At 40.9% G+C, this 17,620-nt stretch overlaps 1 protein-coding gene across 1 annotated transcript in view; it reads right to left on the bottom strand.

Moving 5' to 3' along the window:
• Positions 1-17,620, bottom strand: part of caskin1 (CASK interacting protein 1) — a 132,867-nt gene that overhangs the window by 62,508 nt on the left and 52,739 nt on the right. Inside the window, exon 2 of the mRNA XM_083977748.1 lies at positions 68-119. Coding sequence (XP_083833874.1) covers positions 68-119 — 52 coding nt within the window. The remainder of the gene's footprint in view (positions 1-67; positions 120-17,620) is intronic.

Genomic DNA, 17,620 nt, shown 5'->3' with positions numbered 1-17,620 from the left:
TAAACCCAGACAGGATAATGGAAAGGAATGGCACGTGGCATGAGGGAGATGTAAGAGAGGAACTCACCCATCTGTGTCCTGGAAGTTGACATTCACTTTCTTTGCAGAACCGAGGAGCTCTGAAACACAGATTAAAGAGGAACATGAATTGATTTTTGCAGACTAGAAACTTTAGTAACTGCTTATTGATGCCGTTTTATGACGCAATACAGCAATAACAGCAGCACTGTCTTTAATGTTCATGTTTGGTATGTGCTTCACACTATTTAGTCCTCCTGACAAGCCAAGCAAACATTTTTCACTTGTTCCTTCTGTCCTGAATGAAAACTCAGTTGTCATTTATCATGAGTCATCATGTCGTCACATTTGCTGGCCTGCTGTGTGCAGGGACCAATGTCATTTCCTGGAGTTCAGGCCCCTGTGGTGATAATGTGTCTGCCATTCTGAATATTTACATTGCTCAGAGCAGGTTTAGACATGGAGAGAATTCACATGAATGAAACTCAAAATTCAAAACAGAGACAAAGACATCAGCCACACATTCCAGCTGCTCTCTGTCTGTGTACAGTTCCTTCCAGGACAAGTGACTGAACGATATCTGAGTCAAATAAAATGCTCTAAATGATTTATTGACATGGGTGTATTGCACATGACTCCATTGCATCACTTCGGCCTCATGTTACGTCGTTGTGAGTGCACATCACGTTGGTGCTGAGCTTGAAAAGCATTTTGTGACTGACCTGTTTGTTAAATGCTTCTCTCATGAATAAATTTAAACACACGTCACAGTCGAGTGCAGACGGTGGCGTTTGCATTATGTATTTACATTAACGCTGTGCAGGTTGTGAACACACAACAGAGTCTGGAACAAAGCAGAATGTACATTTGCGCAAGGCTTGAATAATGTTAATATGTCATTATTGCATATTCCTCCTACGCATCACAGCAAAATCACATCACTAATGGTTTAGACAGTGATACAAAATAACAAGACTGGTTTATGGCTTGTTATGACTAAGCTGCCTATAATGAGAAAACTGAAGTTCCTGCAGAAGTGAAAGGAATTACTCTTTATTTGATTTCAACCTGTGTATGTTTACACCTGCTGAGACCAACCAGTCATAATACCCATGAGGGTCAATGACAAGAAGCAACCCAATGTCAAGTGGTGTAACCAGTATTTTTTCATAAAAACCTGACTATATAATACAGGACAATTAATCTGGACTCAAATGTAGAATAAATGTAATTCATTTTTATAATGCAACACTATGTTTCTTGACAAATTTAAAAATATTTGTCACACATTATTTAGATGAAAAGCGGTGTTTTTAGGATGCGTGTTGCTAAAAGGCATTAGAATTCAAATATAGAATTACAGCAAAAAATCCAATTAAAGTCAAATCTAAATTGATTTGACTTTAATTGGATTTTTTGCGTGGTGGTGGTTTTAAATGTTTACTTTCTTCTGAAAACATTAAATTATGTTTTCAGAAGAAAGTAAACATTTAAAACCACTTTAGGTAGATACAAATATTTAATATTTATTATTCTTTTGTGGTTATTCCATTTGACATTTTCAGGTCATTCAGTCTTACATTTGTTAAAGGGACAACGAGGAGTTTCTATTTGGTTATAAAAAAGTCTCACGTTAATGTGGATGAATCTACGCTACCCACACTTGTTAATGGGCCCATTTTAGATAAATATATGGTTTTGTCTCTATCGTTATTTTGTTATTATTAGTGGTGGTGGAAATGCTGGTCGAGCCAACCAGCGTTTCTTTACTTTTGGTTTTGTGGCGAGTCATGAGAATAACGCCGCCGAATCACCATTTATGGTTGGAACTACGACGGTATGTGATCGTCTTCCAACCTCTGACTTTAATCAAAGAATCAAAGTCAAAGAATTTCACGGTGCGCGGAGGCTCATAAATGTAGTGTGAAAACGCTTCGCTTTTCCAAAACTCCTCATTGTCCCTTTAAAAAAAACGTTCAAATGTCATTTCAAATGATGTAAAACATCAATACAGTATGTACATTTTAACAACTGTCTTTAAATAATTTTTATTCATTTCTTTTCTTCTTTTTTTTTTAAACAATTTTTTATTTGTCACTGATCCTTAAAGCAGAAGTAAGCGTAATGTTTGTGTTAATATGAGTCTTAAATAGTTCTATCTTCCGACAGCAATCACTTCTATAGAGTGTTTGGTCTGAAACACGGGTCTGTCAGTCACTCTGCTCTGCTGTAAGCCCAGGAGAAAACTTTCCTCGTATCCTACAACCTTTATCCAATGAGGAGAGAGAACGGCATAAAGGGGCGGTCCTCTCTGTGTGTGCAGCCAAGGGATGCGCGTGAATGTGGTGACGTAGGGACGAGGGCGGGGACTGCTAACTCCATCTGCTGACAGGAAGTTAGACAAAACCACCGGATCGCTTACTTCTGCTTTATAGTAAATGGCCGTCTTTTCATCTCATAGTGATGATGTCATCGATTCACTCACAGACTCTATCCATCAGGGCTCAGTAGGCCTGGGCCAGTGGAGTGTCACAACTGAGAACAGTCACTGCAGGGGTCAGTGACCTGTAGTCATGATATGCTAGTTAAACAATGATGCCTATAAGCATCTACACAGACATGTATGAACACTGAAGAGACCTGACACATGAAAGTGTATGACTGCACTAAGTCTACCAACAATAACGTTTTGCCGCTGTCGTCCACATTATTTTTCATTTTCAGCCCTCTGTTTTTATGTCTTCTGTTAGCTGACGATGCATCGCTGGGGATATAGATGAGCCTGCACTCTCTTTCTGCTCTCTTTCTCTTGCCCCCCCCCCCCACACACACACACATACACACACACACACACTCACACTCCCTCCAGGGTGCAGGAAACAGGACAGTCCCTCTATTGTAGAGGAGACAGCTCCCAGCGCCACTGGCAGAGGAACATTGATTTCCTAACAGGCTATTTCTGGCCACTAAATGCAGGGATTCACTCACACACTCTATCTCTAAAACACACACACACACATATGGACCAAGAGCTTCCGACAATCTGTGTGTGTGCACTTGTTGTAAGAGGAGTGTAATGCCACAGAACCTGATATGCATCGACTGACATGCATTACAGTAATGCTAAGGTGTGGTGAGGAAGAGAGGCTCAAAAAGACCAGAGAGTCAAACATGAAACAGCAGGAGAGGACAGAAGAGATCATTTAAAAACCAAGGATATCACCATACAATGACTGGCTTCTTCCCAAAAAAGAACAAAACATTTTCACACACATACACAGTTTATGGCCTGCCACATCTGCCCAGCAGCCGCCAGCCGTGACCTTTTGACCCCATAACGTCATGGTGACCGGCCATCAGACGTGAGCCCTGCCTCTGTGCAGCCCTGTTATGTGGCCGGAAAACTGACACACCCTTTGGAGTAATCCCCTCCTTCAATCTTCAACCTTTGTGAGCAAACTTTCCACCGGCTGCATCTGATTTTCACAAATTACAAGAAAAATCCACGTTGGATACTTTCACTTTCTGTTTGATGGATTGCACTTATATAATATCAAATATTTTCCTTTTAAATAATTTCAAAGGGAATGACCCTGACCTAGACAATACACCTTATACTGAGCCACCTGTTGCTACAGTATATCTGCTTTCCATCCTCACACAGCACAGTTATGATGATAACCATGACAGGTTTGCAATCAATAGTCACTGGAGCCACGATTTAGGAGGCTTCTCATTTCTATTTGACAGTCACATACCTCTGGTAACTGAGACTGCTGCAATCAGATCTTATCAACTGTAGCTACCTGGCTAATTAATCTGCTTTTTATTGTTTCCAGCTGACACATTTCAGTGTTTCCTCTAGGATTTTTTTTAAGGAAACACTGCATTTCAAACCACTACCAAGGGCTCATGAACGTGAATTTAAATAATGTGCTAGCCATCAAATATGACTCAGACAAAACGTTTTCATTCCCATCATTTGATCCGTCTCAAAATATATACAAGGCATCACTGTTTGAAAGTGTGTCTAGGATGTAATGTTTTATTTCTCTAGGTACAGTAGTAGCCTAGATACCATAGGTAAAAAGCTAGTTAGCCTACCATGCTAACCGGCTGCATCCCTCATTTTCTTTTCTTTGTATTTTTTGGGTTTACAAGGCTAAAAAAAGACACAAATAGCCTACCAGTTCTCCACATGACACGGTATCTTATAGTGTATCTCACAGGTATAAGAAACATACAATCAAAACTGGTATTTTCAGACCACAGTGTTTAGATATGCAATATCACGCTATGCTGTAGTTTAACAAGCAAAAATTCCTATAATTCAAAGCAGCACAAGAAGCTTTAAACAGTCCTGTGTGCAGGCTGCACAGAGCAAAGTGAACATATTGATCATTCTCAGTAGACTAATGAGGCTCGACAATTTAGAGACCATCGACTGAAAACACACACACACACACACACACACACACACACACACACACACACACACACACACACACACACACACACACACACACACACACCTGATAGGCTATATAATACAAACACGGAGATGAATACCTCATGTCAGAGCTTTTGCTATTGCATCAGTGTGTCCATGCCACGTGTGTGTGTGTGTGTCTTGCTCAGATATATTGGACAGCAACAGCACAGACAGTCATAACAAACAGTGAAACCATGGTTATAGAGAGGACAGCCAGCCGAGAACACACACTTCTTCAAAGAGCTCCACCCCACTCCACACCCACAGAGCTGCAGCCTCGTTAGAGCTACACACAAACACACACACACACACACACACACACACACACACACACACACACACACACACACACACACACACACACACACACACACACACACACACACACACACACACACACACGTTCACGTCCAAACAGAGAAATGACATGCATGCTTTAATGCACAAACATGTATTCAAAAAAGACACAGATCCTCTGTCCCTCATGTGGACTTCATTCATAGCTTCTGTACACTACACTACACTATACTACACACACACTGCAGTGGCTGCAGGTTAATTGGAGTCACTGTCAAAACATCTGACAGCACCCATAGGTGTTTCCTGTTGGACCAGCCGAGGTCTGCCTGAAGAGAGGACATCATCTGCACTGCAAGTCCAAACTGAATATGCTACAACTGTTTGAAATGTGAAAGGGCTAGGAATTTACTTTTGGTGTCTTGTAGCTAACAGATATATGTAAAATAATGAATGAAACACAAACACTTTTTTAATAATAAAGCCTAGTGTCAAAAATGACCCAACGTGCCCCGCTCTCCCCTATAATAAAACACAGTTCAAGACAAAAAATAAAAAATAAAACCATAGCAATTTAAAAGTTTTTTTGAAAATCAGGGGAAAAAAACTTTCAACACAGAAGCAAAACTTCTCTAGAAATGCCGGAGGCACGCAATCTTTGAAAAAATAAGAAATAAAAATCTGTCATTATGAAGTCAAAAATAAATGTTATTAAAAATGTTCGGCCCTTGGGGGTTTGGATTTTGGTGCTTCAGGATCCTGGCACGCAAGAAAAAGTGAAACTACAACATAAACATGAGGGTTTCAGAAGCCAAAGAAACTGACCGTTTCAGCAGTAAATGCAGTTTCAAGAATGAGTAAAATACAAAAGCACAGGAACCAAGGGAAACTGATAGAGTGTTTATGAAGAAATATGTTAACATATGTGGTTTGTTCAAAATGAAGTGGTTTTGAATATCATAAAATATTCAAAGTGTAAAAATAAGGGCTCTACTGGAAGATAAATGAAAATCTACCAGAGCATGCTCTTACAATTTACAATCTTAATATAACATTACAACTATGCAAACCACTGTTACCACCCAGAAGACTACACCTCCCCTGAAAATTGAACAGCCTTGCAGCCCAAAAGCATTTTGGTTTCTTCTTTATCCATCCTTGCTGCATCTTTTCTGTACTCTGTATTCTTATGACCGCTGTTTGTTGCTAACGAGTCTAGTGGCTCTGCGATACTGTGTCACAGAGCTAAATTCAGCAAGCTGCTAACAACGCTTACTGTACATGCTGATGGAGCAAGTTCAAAGGGGCGATTTGTTCTCAGCTGCTGAACCTGTTTCTTGTCAGGAGCAGGTGGTGGCGAGTGTCGCTTGATAGGAGCTTCGGCCGTTGTCACACTTAACAAAAAAAGAGACATAGCCTATTGGACAGTGACAAGCCAGGGTTGGCTGGTTTAGCATGCTAGCTTTAGTAAAAGAAAAGAAACAGTGAATGAAATGATGAAGTTTGATGCTGAACTTTTTTAACCGTTAATGCTAATGTAGCAATAACAAAAGTTACAAATAGCTTCAATATGTTTACTATATCACCATCTGATATTTCCTACACTGGTTTAACAGGGGGCCTACTTACTCAACATGCTCTAATGATTGGCTTCCATTCAAAGTCATTGAAAATACAGCTTAGCTTTTGGGCTGCACACACCTGGAACACTTTACAGCACTATAAGCTTAATGCACTTGTGCCCATTGTTCAGTTTATAAACTATTCTCCACGCTATGTTTTTCCTGTTAAAATCTACTCTCAACATGATTACAAATGAGGCTGCATGCTTCAATGACTTCTCGAGATTAAATAAAGGTTGAGTGAATGAATGCTAACAATTGCTAATTAGACCACAAGTTACATCTGAGGCCAACGGGAAATCCGTTAATTTGACTAATTTTAAAAAAGAACATGAAGACTTATGGAATAAGCAAAGTATGACAAATCCAGATCCATTTGCACCTAATATCATAGTCCAACAGCTGTTGAAATATTTCACTCTGGATCAAGGTGGTGATTCAACCCACGAATTAACACATCCCTCTGCGGCTTGAAAATTGTCATCCACTACACAGTTACTGTTAAATATCTTTAAGTTGGCTCAATGGCTGGATTTTTAGAAATTCACAATATTATTAATGTCTAAGTGATTTTCTGATATCTTCCTTAATGCAGTCTGACATTTTAGTGTGTGTTCGACTCTGTAGGAAACCAAACCACTTCCTCAAAGATAAGTTAACAACACGGTCTACAGTATGTGTCCACTCATCTGCTGTGCTTGTCATGTCAGTCCTGAAGGGGTATTGATCGTCTGCTGTTAACACGCCCCAGTGAATGTCAAAGGTCAGGGACAGCTGAAAGGCATGATGGGTTTTTAATTGTAGTGTCTCTGCATGAGCAAGCATGCATGTTTAAAAAGGTCAGGTATGTTCATTTGGCAAATAAGAGATAGAGGCAGTGAAAGGTAAAAGAAAAGACTACATGTTTTGTTTTTTTTGGAGGGGGATTATTCGCAGTCTGCTGATTATGTGTTTTCATACCCGTGGCAAAAAACGGGCTGATCTCATCCTCCTGGGAGAGGAGAAGGGAACAATGTCCCTGCTTTTCTTAATATGCTGCTCGGTTATATAATATCCATCCTGGGGAAGACGGATTCTAGTATAAAGACAACAACAGCATTTATTTTGTTCTATTATGAAATACATTTACAAAAAGGAAAAAAAAAGGACGTGAAAAGAGGATTTCTTTGTAGCTTATTAAGCCCTCCCTGCCCCCCCCCCCCCTTCTTATTCCTTCCTCTCTTCCTCTCTTTTTCTCCCTGGCAGTGAGGGTGGAAAATAGTGTGCTGGACTCTGGAGCGCTCTCTGAAAGTAGACCTGTAGACTTGGCTCTGATCGATCTGTCCCCATTTCCCCTCCTCTGACTATTTCCCTTCTACCCACCCCCCCACCCCCCCACCCCTTTCTTCATTTGGTGTTTCTTCTGGTGCCATCCCACCCTCCAGGTCCACAGATCATGAAGATGATAGTGTTTCCTTTCTCCCTCCTTCTCTGTTCCTCGATTGTGGCAGTGAAATTGCCCTGGCACCGGTTGTAGTGGGGTCTGTCTTCATGCATTCATCCTGCATTATTAAGGTAGACTCCTCTCGTGAACATTACCCAGCAGAGTCGAATCAGGAATGCTGTAAAACTATACTCTCATGTCAGTTTACGTTTTCCCAACTGTTATAAACCCAGGAAATGTCTCTATGAAAAGACTTTGGAGTAGACAAAAACTGGCAAAAGGTGATTTCCCCCCTTCGTGTAGGCTATTGACCTTTGTAATTCTATTGATCCCATGTACAGTATCCGTGTCAAAGATGTCTCTCAGTAATTTACAGTATCATTTTACCATAGAAAGACACAGGTGCTCCAATGCATTTAACACTACCACAGGTTTATTTTAAGGCCATTAATTATTTCATTTTGTCTCTTAGAAGTCATGTTTTGTTCATCAGTTTTATAAGGCTGGCAGCTCTTATTACAAAACCCATGAGCCTTAGCTGCAGTGGCTGTGGAGACGAGGGCGGCCACAGTAGCTGCAGGGAGAACATATCAGAGGAATGATAATGAAATGAAATAGACACATGTCAAAGCAGTAAGTTTTTACTGTTGACTATTCTAATGTCTTTTGGAAAGGGGTCAGTCAGTGTGATGAAAGCCTGAATGATCACATATAGCCTATGTCATCTGGTTTTACATATACACGTTGTTTACACTAATAATCCAACTGCCCCCCACCCAAACACACATTCCATGTAAGCTCATTATAATGTTTGATTGCTGTCCGGAGTCATTGATGGATGGTAATGAGTTAAGCAGTTGACTTCATGGATGTAATTGAGGTCTAAACTCTCAGCAGGAGGCTGCTCTGAAACCAAACAACTGAGACCAACATCATTAGCTAGCTGCTACTGTAGCATAGTGAAGCTTTCAGCAGCTAAAGAGCAAAGATACTGCTGGAAACCACACTGGTGTAAGTACAGTATATACTCAACTCTCACCGTCTCTGCAAAAGATGCAGTAGATGATTGACAAGGTCACCAAAGGGTAGGCCCGTCACATTTATTAAAGAATTGCCTGATCGCAATTATTTGAGCTGATCACAATAACTTTGCACAATTGTTAAAATCGTTTCCATTCATCTGTATGAAAACAGCTGGATGAAACTAACAGAAATGTCTATTTCCATCACTAGTTCCTTGTCAATTTGAGTTTGCAGTTTCAATGGTCCTCTTTCAAGCAGCTTCTTCTGCTATGGTCTAATTGCACATAAGTGGAGAATTAGCACCACAAACTGTTTATCAATGAGCATCTATTGACATTAGCATCATGGATTTAGTTACAAAGCCTGAAGACAAACAGAAATGTCATTTTTGTTCCAATGTTTAAAGCCCAAAATGGATCTTCTTCTTCATAAAGTGTAAAACTATGTTTAGGCTTATTCTATAATAGTGGCATTAAATGATCATTAATTAAATCATTCATCCCAATTTGTATGGCAAATAAACTTCAACTAAAATGTCATGATTGCGACAGGCCTACCAAAGGGTGATTTGACAGCTTTGTGTTTGTAGCCCAGAATGTGTTATTGCAGGTTGTTCAGCAGCCTCCTCCAGCCCGCTGAGCTCCACCTCACTACGTACATTGAATTATTCAGAAAGAAGTGTCATTTTGCATCTCTGTGTGAAGTAGCCTGTGTCACCTACTCGGCTAAACAAGCACACAATAACTGTCTAACCAAGGTCACTGCAGGCCTGATGAGAAGATACGGATTATTACATTGTCAAATCTGCAAAGAAAAAACACATTCAGCATCATGATCTACAGCTATTGAACTGATCCAACATTCAAAATGTTCCTCTCCTCTTGCCTGAGTGCTGATGTGTCTGCACTAAATCCTAGTTTTTCCATGCACTTGGTGAACCCCTCCCCCCCTTTTATTCTTTGACATCATAAAAAGAGATGGCCGCCCCCGTGTCATCAAATAAGGACAGAGGCTCTGAGCAAGACATCATATAAGGACAGAGTGGGTAAGAGTGGGACCTCTGCCAATATCATCCTCTGCCTGCCAGATGTACACACACACACACACACACACACACACACACACACACACACACACACACACACACCCTGTGTGCTGTTTCATGAATGTATACACAAACAGTGACAGACAGCTTCACATCCAAACCAAATACACACACATTCCAGTGATTTGTGAACATGAGCACAAATCGGACGTTAGTATAAATAATTACTATTATAATAATTACTATTAATAATAAATGGTGTGCATGGTAACTGTAGGAGCTGTTTGATCCTCATTGACTCTCTCTGCTTCCTCCCTCCTCATTGGTTCCTGGTCAGAGCGTCGTGAGCAGGTAGCACACACATGCCATCTGCTCACAGCTACCGCCACCACACACACACACACACACCTCAGCACAGTCACACACTTTGGTTGTCACATTATATTTAAAGATATATGAAGACATTAAAATGTGCATATTACTGAGCATCCACTTGACAACATGTTTACATATTCACACCCTCTTATTTCCCTTTGTGTGTAACCTCAGCCGGTGAGCCGACATGTCGCTTTACAACGTGTCAAACGCTCCTCGCTAGATTTTTTGGAGATGAAATGTCAGCCAACTTTCATAAAACATTTACAGGGAGTCAGAAGTGGGCTGATAGATCAAGTGTGCAGCGCTGCTGGAACTCTGTGTCCCGCCAGAGAGCCGATCCGAGCGGGGAGCGGCGGAGTGGCGGGAATTGGGGGATAATTTTGGTGCTGGTTCCACATCTGTTGCTGTTTTCATCCAAGTGGCCACAGCTCAGATGGAATCGGGTCACCCTCAGCATAAAGGGACGGGTGGTACGACCTAGAATCTTTAACATCGTGTTAATAGTTTCCTCTTTTCTAAGCTGATGTAAGTGCAGTATGAGACATGTTGCATAATAACTTGTATTCTGCCCATTTGTGTTCACTTCTTTGTTGCTATGCTTGGACATCATTTTTTCCACACTGGTTCACGATTGGATTCAAACTCAACAAGGAAACTATGCAGCGTGTAGTCCAGTGTTACTGTTTCATAAATGCATCTCACTGATATCAGCCTCAGTGCTAATGATCACTCTCTTACATAATGCTGCCGACCCAGCCCAACATTTCCTACAGCTGTTGTTTCAAATTAAAAGCATTAAACTGGCAAAACACAGCGAAGAAGCCGAAAGGAAACTAAATCCACCACAACTCAAGTCTTGAGGTTACAATGTTATGAATTAACCATTTATATCAATTTAGTGCTTAATACAACACAAACACATCCATGTCACACAACACTGACTGGACATTTTTGGATCTACTTTCTGCTGTGGCACATATATAAGATAAGGAAACTATATTCATATTATTATTATTATTATTAACATTTTACAATTTTCCTGCCTGAACCATTTTCTCATCAGTTCAGCCACAGAGCTGGTCTCTGTGTAATGTGCTTCTCTGGTGAGTTCTGTCATCATACAGACAGTGACTGGTCAATGTAGTGAAAACTCTGCTAATACTCTCTGACACCTTTCCTCATCATTAAGTCTGGCTTCTGCAAAAACGGGGAGCAGCGATAGTGTGACATGTACTGAGTTGTGCTAATGATCTCAGTCCACTTAATGTGATGTCAAAATGTAGATTTAGAGTTTGTAGAGTATTTAAATGCAATATCAACCATCGATCCAGTTTGAAAGAGACTGAGTAAAACCTTCATCTAAATAGTTCATGTGCTGTATCTGCTGGTAGTTTTAATTCTGTGACACTACCTGCTGTCAACACACACACACACACACCCACACACACCCACATGAAGTGTATGTCCAAATGTTTACACCACACACTGAACGACTCCAGCATTCCGCTGCCTGCCGCAGCAGAACTCTGGGAAAATACTGATTTCATGATGTTGCTGCAACTGCTCAGCCTGCAGCTTAACTCTGCTCCCTTCACTCCTCACACACACACACACACACACACACACACACACACTAACACACACACACGAGCACAACAAGGGAGCACCGAGTTGCATAGATGTGGTTGCTAGGCAACTAGCATCCTCTAGGTCTTCCTACACATGGAGAAGTGTGCTGTACACACATCCAAAAAACAAGGAATCAGAAACACGCGCGCACACAGATACACACATTAGCGTAATGAGAGTGTGACATCCTTATTTCCAGATGAAGTGTCTAAAACAGCATCTGCTTCCTCCACACAGTCTCAGTGAACAAATGAGTCTTCATGGAGACTCCTCCATTCAGACATTCAGCTGACACCTGTACCCAGATCAGCTGAGCTCAGTGCAGCAGAATAGTCTCACTTTATTACCACTGTTAACTCATTCATTACTGTGATGGTAATAATAGTCCCACAATTACAATCTCTTTAATTGCTCCACTGTAATGTTTATATCTAATTCATATTTATTCAATTTACATATGCATTTAACCATGTAACAAACTATCCATCCAAGCTTTATATTTATCACATAAATAGCTTTTCCTTCTGATAATGAAGGTGTCAGTCTGTGTGTAGGACCAGCAGTATGTATGAGAAGTCAGAGACAATGGGCTCTTATTTTGTGGCGCAGCGCGGTGCGGCGGCGCAGTGGTAATTTCCTCCGGCGCAGCACCGTGCACATTAAATGCAATAGGAAATCATCACAAAAACCCCTATTTATTGTAACTATCTGAATCAGCACATACACGTATATCTATATCGATTGTCCCGTCACACTGATGACAGATCAAAGGCTGTCGGCATGCGTAATGGAAACTCAGCCTGACTGAATTAACACAGATGAAACCAGGGAGGGACTGGGACAAAAAAGCAGCCGTGGATGTCCCAAGAGCAGGACAGTGAGGGTGGATGACTGCATGTCGCTGCTGTGTTGACACTACACACTGTGCCGTTGTGATGATCCGCTATATTTATTTATTTACTTATTGATTTATTAGCAGGCGAGCGGCCGCATCGTCACGCGACCATAACGAAAAACTGAATACAAATAAACTATCATCTCTCACAGCAAACCACAATCAGCCTCGGCATCAGATAGTGAGCAGATATTCTTTAGGGTAGTAACCAGCTGAGATGGATTGTGGGTGGGCGGGGCTTGCCTATCTGTGAAAACCTCTGCTCGCTATTGGTTCCTGCTGATCTCTGCTGATGAGATCAACTTTTCCTGCAGAAATAGTGAAGAATATAATGTACTGATGAGCGGTGATGATTAAAACTGTGCACATTAACCCAGGTCAATGTCATTACATGTGAAGTGTGTTGAGAACATGGCTGCAGTCCCTCTTCTTCACCCTCTACACAGCAGCAGAGCTCTTGAGCCAGGTCTTGACTACAATATACAATACAAATTTCTTTCAATTATCAGCTCATTAAACAATAAATGATTGGCTAGCCACTTATCAGATATTAAAGAGAGCGGAACACGGACAAGTGTAAGATTATTGACACAGGTCTTTGATTGCTGCACTGTGGTTTCAGGTCTGTCTCCTCTCTGTAAATATAGAGCTGCCTCTCTCTCTTGTGGGATGCTGGTAGTAAAACACACTAATTGTGTGTTTTTTAACGTCTCTCCCACAGCATGAGTCTCATTCTGAGGTGAGTCCCGCGCAAATCAAAGCGAAGCAAAAGGGAGAGCTAAGACATAAAAACAGAAGGCACAGCCATTATATTCACAGACAGGCAAACAATACACAAACACACTGACTGAGACGCCGGGGATACACAGCAGCGCTCATTACACAAGTGACTGATTCCAATTTAGTTTTTTGTGGTGGATTATTTGAGACGCTGGATAAAAACAAGTCCTTATCTATGAGGTGTCCAAAACATGGACTTACTCTCACAGCCAAATGATTTGTTGGTCTGTAATGCAGCACTGTAATGCACAGTGCTACTATACATCCAGCACAGCAGTGATAAGGTAGCTCAGATCATGGTCAAACATTTAAGACGTTTCAGACACAAAATCACACAATTATATATCTATTGTGTGTGTTATTATATTACTTAGAAGACATTATGTTCTTTTTAAACTTTATTGCTACAATGAGATACATTTGTACAATTCTGTATACTGTGCAATGGCAAATACTTGAAATCTTATAATGTCCATGACTTGAATTCTAGCATGTAATAATTGTGTATACCGCTACAGTGCAATGGTTAGTACTGCAAATCTTGTAATGTCAATGATTTGAATTCCGGCATGTAAAAATGGGACAATGATGTCACCAATAGACATATAAACACATACCGGAGGCGGACCTGATGGCGCTACAACGTGAATCACAGTAGAGTGAGTCTTATCAGTGTGCGGTGGTTACTTCTTTTTTTTTATCTTAACACAATTATATACATGTCACCTCTTAAATGCATATTTACTGCATGTACCAAATGCTTAAGAAGAAATATAAAAGGTCATGTCTGAAGTTGAACTCATCTGTACTCCCATCCACAAATCCACACAGGATTGACTTGTAATCATGGTGCAGACTCTTGTGTTCAAAGCAAGGCACAGGGGGAACAATCTGAGCTACAGTGGCCTTTTGAAGGACAAGGGCACACATAATATAAAACATAAGCATATGCTAAATTACTTTTTTGAGAGGCTGTAAGCTGTTTGTGGATTGAGGATATTTTTGTCTTGTTACAATCTGAGCTGGTCTCCTAGTCTCCACATGGCCTCCATCACACTGCAACACGCTGCCTGTCCCTGCAGGTGCTGTGTCCACAGAGTGCTGGAGATTGAAAATCTGTGTTTTTTTCTTTCATTTTTTTCTTCCTTTCAGACATTTAAAGGGATAGTTCACCCAAAATTCAAATTTCACTCATGTCGACTAAGAGCTGTGAGAATTTTCAGAGTCCTCCGTGCCTTCTTTGAGTTACGGGGGGGTCCGCGCAGCAGTATTTGTCCATATAATGGTTGTCAATGGATACCAACTTTCTTCGTCCAAAAAGACACACCAAAAAACATCCAAATACCTCCATACTGCTTGTCTGTAATGTCCCTCTGGTATTGAAGCCCCGACATGAGAAATTGTTACAGGAAGAGCAGTGAACTGAGACACTGGGAGCTTCTGCTACAAACAAGCTTAAAATATAGACTTATTTAATTTTTTTCGGAACAATTTCTCATGTCGGGGCTTCAATACAAGAGGGACATTACAGACGAGCAGTATGGAGGTATTTGGATGTTTTTTGGTGTGTCTTTTTGGACGAAGAAAACTGAGCTCCATTCACAACCATTATATGGACTATATAATATATATATAATATATAATATTATAAGGACTCTGAAAATTCTCACAGCTCTTAGTTGACATGAGGGTGAGTAGATAATGAGTGAAATTTGAATTTTGGGTGAACTATCACTTTAAGTTTGAGGACGGATCACTGCTATGTTTACTCCTCGTGCCCTGACTTTTTCAAGCCTCTTGGACTTCTTGGAAACAGCAACACCAACTCTGTCTGGGTCTTATCATCCACGACTAAATAACAAAAAACAAGCGTCACTGTTTGAATCTAGTGTGGAGGCAGCCTGTCCTGATTTAGCTTACAGTCATCATGTTATACACTAATGAAAGCAAACCCATTAGACATTGATCAACGTATCATTTATTCATTTGGCTGTTATATTACTGTCAATGTAGTAAACAAAAAAGAGAGAAATGAGTCTGGATAACATTGTTTTGTAGACGTCTTTCAGTTTCTCTGAAGATTTGGACTTTTTCCATGTGCATGTAGAGAAAGTAGCTGCTGCACGCCCAGCGCTGCTTTATGTTTAAGAGACATTTCACAGTCATTCACAGAATGAATGGACGACAGAGCAGAACTAGATTAGACCAATCCACTTGAGAGATAAGCACCCTCTCCCCTCTTCTGCTACTTCACTGAGCCCAGACCATTTCATTGATTGACAGCTGCATTATGGGAAAGTGACAGTCAATAATTGTACACTGTCAGAACCAGACGACGTCACACGACGGACGCATCACGACACAGAAACACAAGAGTGGGAACCACACGTGCATGCAGTGTGGGGCATGCAAAACACAACAGCATCATAAACATAGAAGCAAGCCAACACACACACACACACACACGTACACACAGATGGGCATTGTTCAGTGTGTGCCACAGGAAGTCAGAGGTGCAGCCAGCTGAATTCATTTACTATAAATATACACATCATACCCTTACTGGCTCTCCAAACACACACACACACACAATTACAAAGAGCACAAACACTTCTGTGCGCTCCCTCACACACTCGTGATACTGGCACATCTGTTTCTGCAGAGGGAGGATGAGAGAGCAAGAAAAAAACAGGATGGAGAGAGAGGGAGTGTGTGTATATGTGCGTGTGTGTGTGTGTGTGTGTCTGTGTGTGTGATACAAACTGGCCCTCAGATGAAGGCAACTGACCAGCCCATCTTTTTTATTCTATTATCTGATCAATTACTCCTGTTCCCTCCCTTGTCTTCTTCTTCCTCCATATCTGCCTTCTCTCCTCTCCTCCCTCTTCACATCCTGCCTCCCCAACATGTCTCTCCTCTCCTTTGATGTCTTTCCTCCACCTTTGTCTCTCCCTTCCTGTCCTCACTTTGTGTCTATGTAGAGTGTAGCCTACGGTCGTATGAGGACACAGTTGTCCAAACACCAGATATTGAAAGTCATAAACTGATCATTCATTCATCAGAGTTTCACACCGAGTAAGACATGATTTGTAATATTTGGACATGAGATGGCTGTTTCTGTTTCTGTCCTCACACTAATGACTGACTGATCATGAAAGTGTGCTACGTTCACAATAATATACTTTCATTTTAAAAGGACGGCCCTTTTACTTCACAATTACTGGACATGGGGTAAACAGGAAGTAGTCTGTCTACTCTGCATTTGATTGGTTGCCAGAAGTACAACAACCAAGGGACAGCAAAGACAGGTGTAGCATCAAAGGAGAATTGAAACAGCTGCGAGCAACAAGGTCAGTAACAAGGTCAGTGTTGTATTCCCCAGTTGAGACTGATAAGATCCAATCACACTGAGCAACAACTGGTGTTCACTTTATCATTCCTAAAGTTCTTTGCTTTTGACTTCAGTGTAACCTCTTCAAACAAGGGGAGTTGAACAGTTGTAACGCTTCCACTTTCTCCAGCCAGGAACAAGTTATGAATCACCTGATTCACTCTGTAGCCTACATGCTCAGTCTGGGTTAGTTGTAACAACAATGAAAATGTTCATCCACTCCGACAAAAAATGTAATTCTATTTATTTGTTTTCTTTGAATTTCAGTATGCCTAGGTCTCAAAGAGAATGACGAAAGGGTTAGGGTTCAGGTTAAGATCAGACTATGGCTGACAGTAACTAACATAAGACACACACACACAAGTGATTTAAAGGGGACATATCACTTTTTGAAGGCTCTTTAACATATATTTATGTTTAATGTGAGAATGGACAAACAAATCTGTAATGTTCAGGCTCCCTAGGTTGAAATCCATGTGGTTTTACGAGCTGTTCCCTCCATTGTCTTCCAGTGATGTAACTAGGATTCAAATTTGCATAATACCACCCCTACCTGGGACTAGAGCACTGGAATAAGAGAGTAACGACAATTCCATTGAGTCCCGTGGTAAGCCTCATGCGCCCCGA

The sequence above is a fragment of the Trachurus trachurus genome (assembly GCF_905171665.1).
Source record: "Trachurus trachurus genome assembly, chromosome: 8".
Taxonomy (NCBI): domain Eukaryota; kingdom Metazoa; phylum Chordata; class Actinopteri; order Carangiformes; family Carangidae; genus Trachurus; species Trachurus trachurus.
This window is presented reverse-complemented; position numbering and strand designations above follow the sequence as displayed.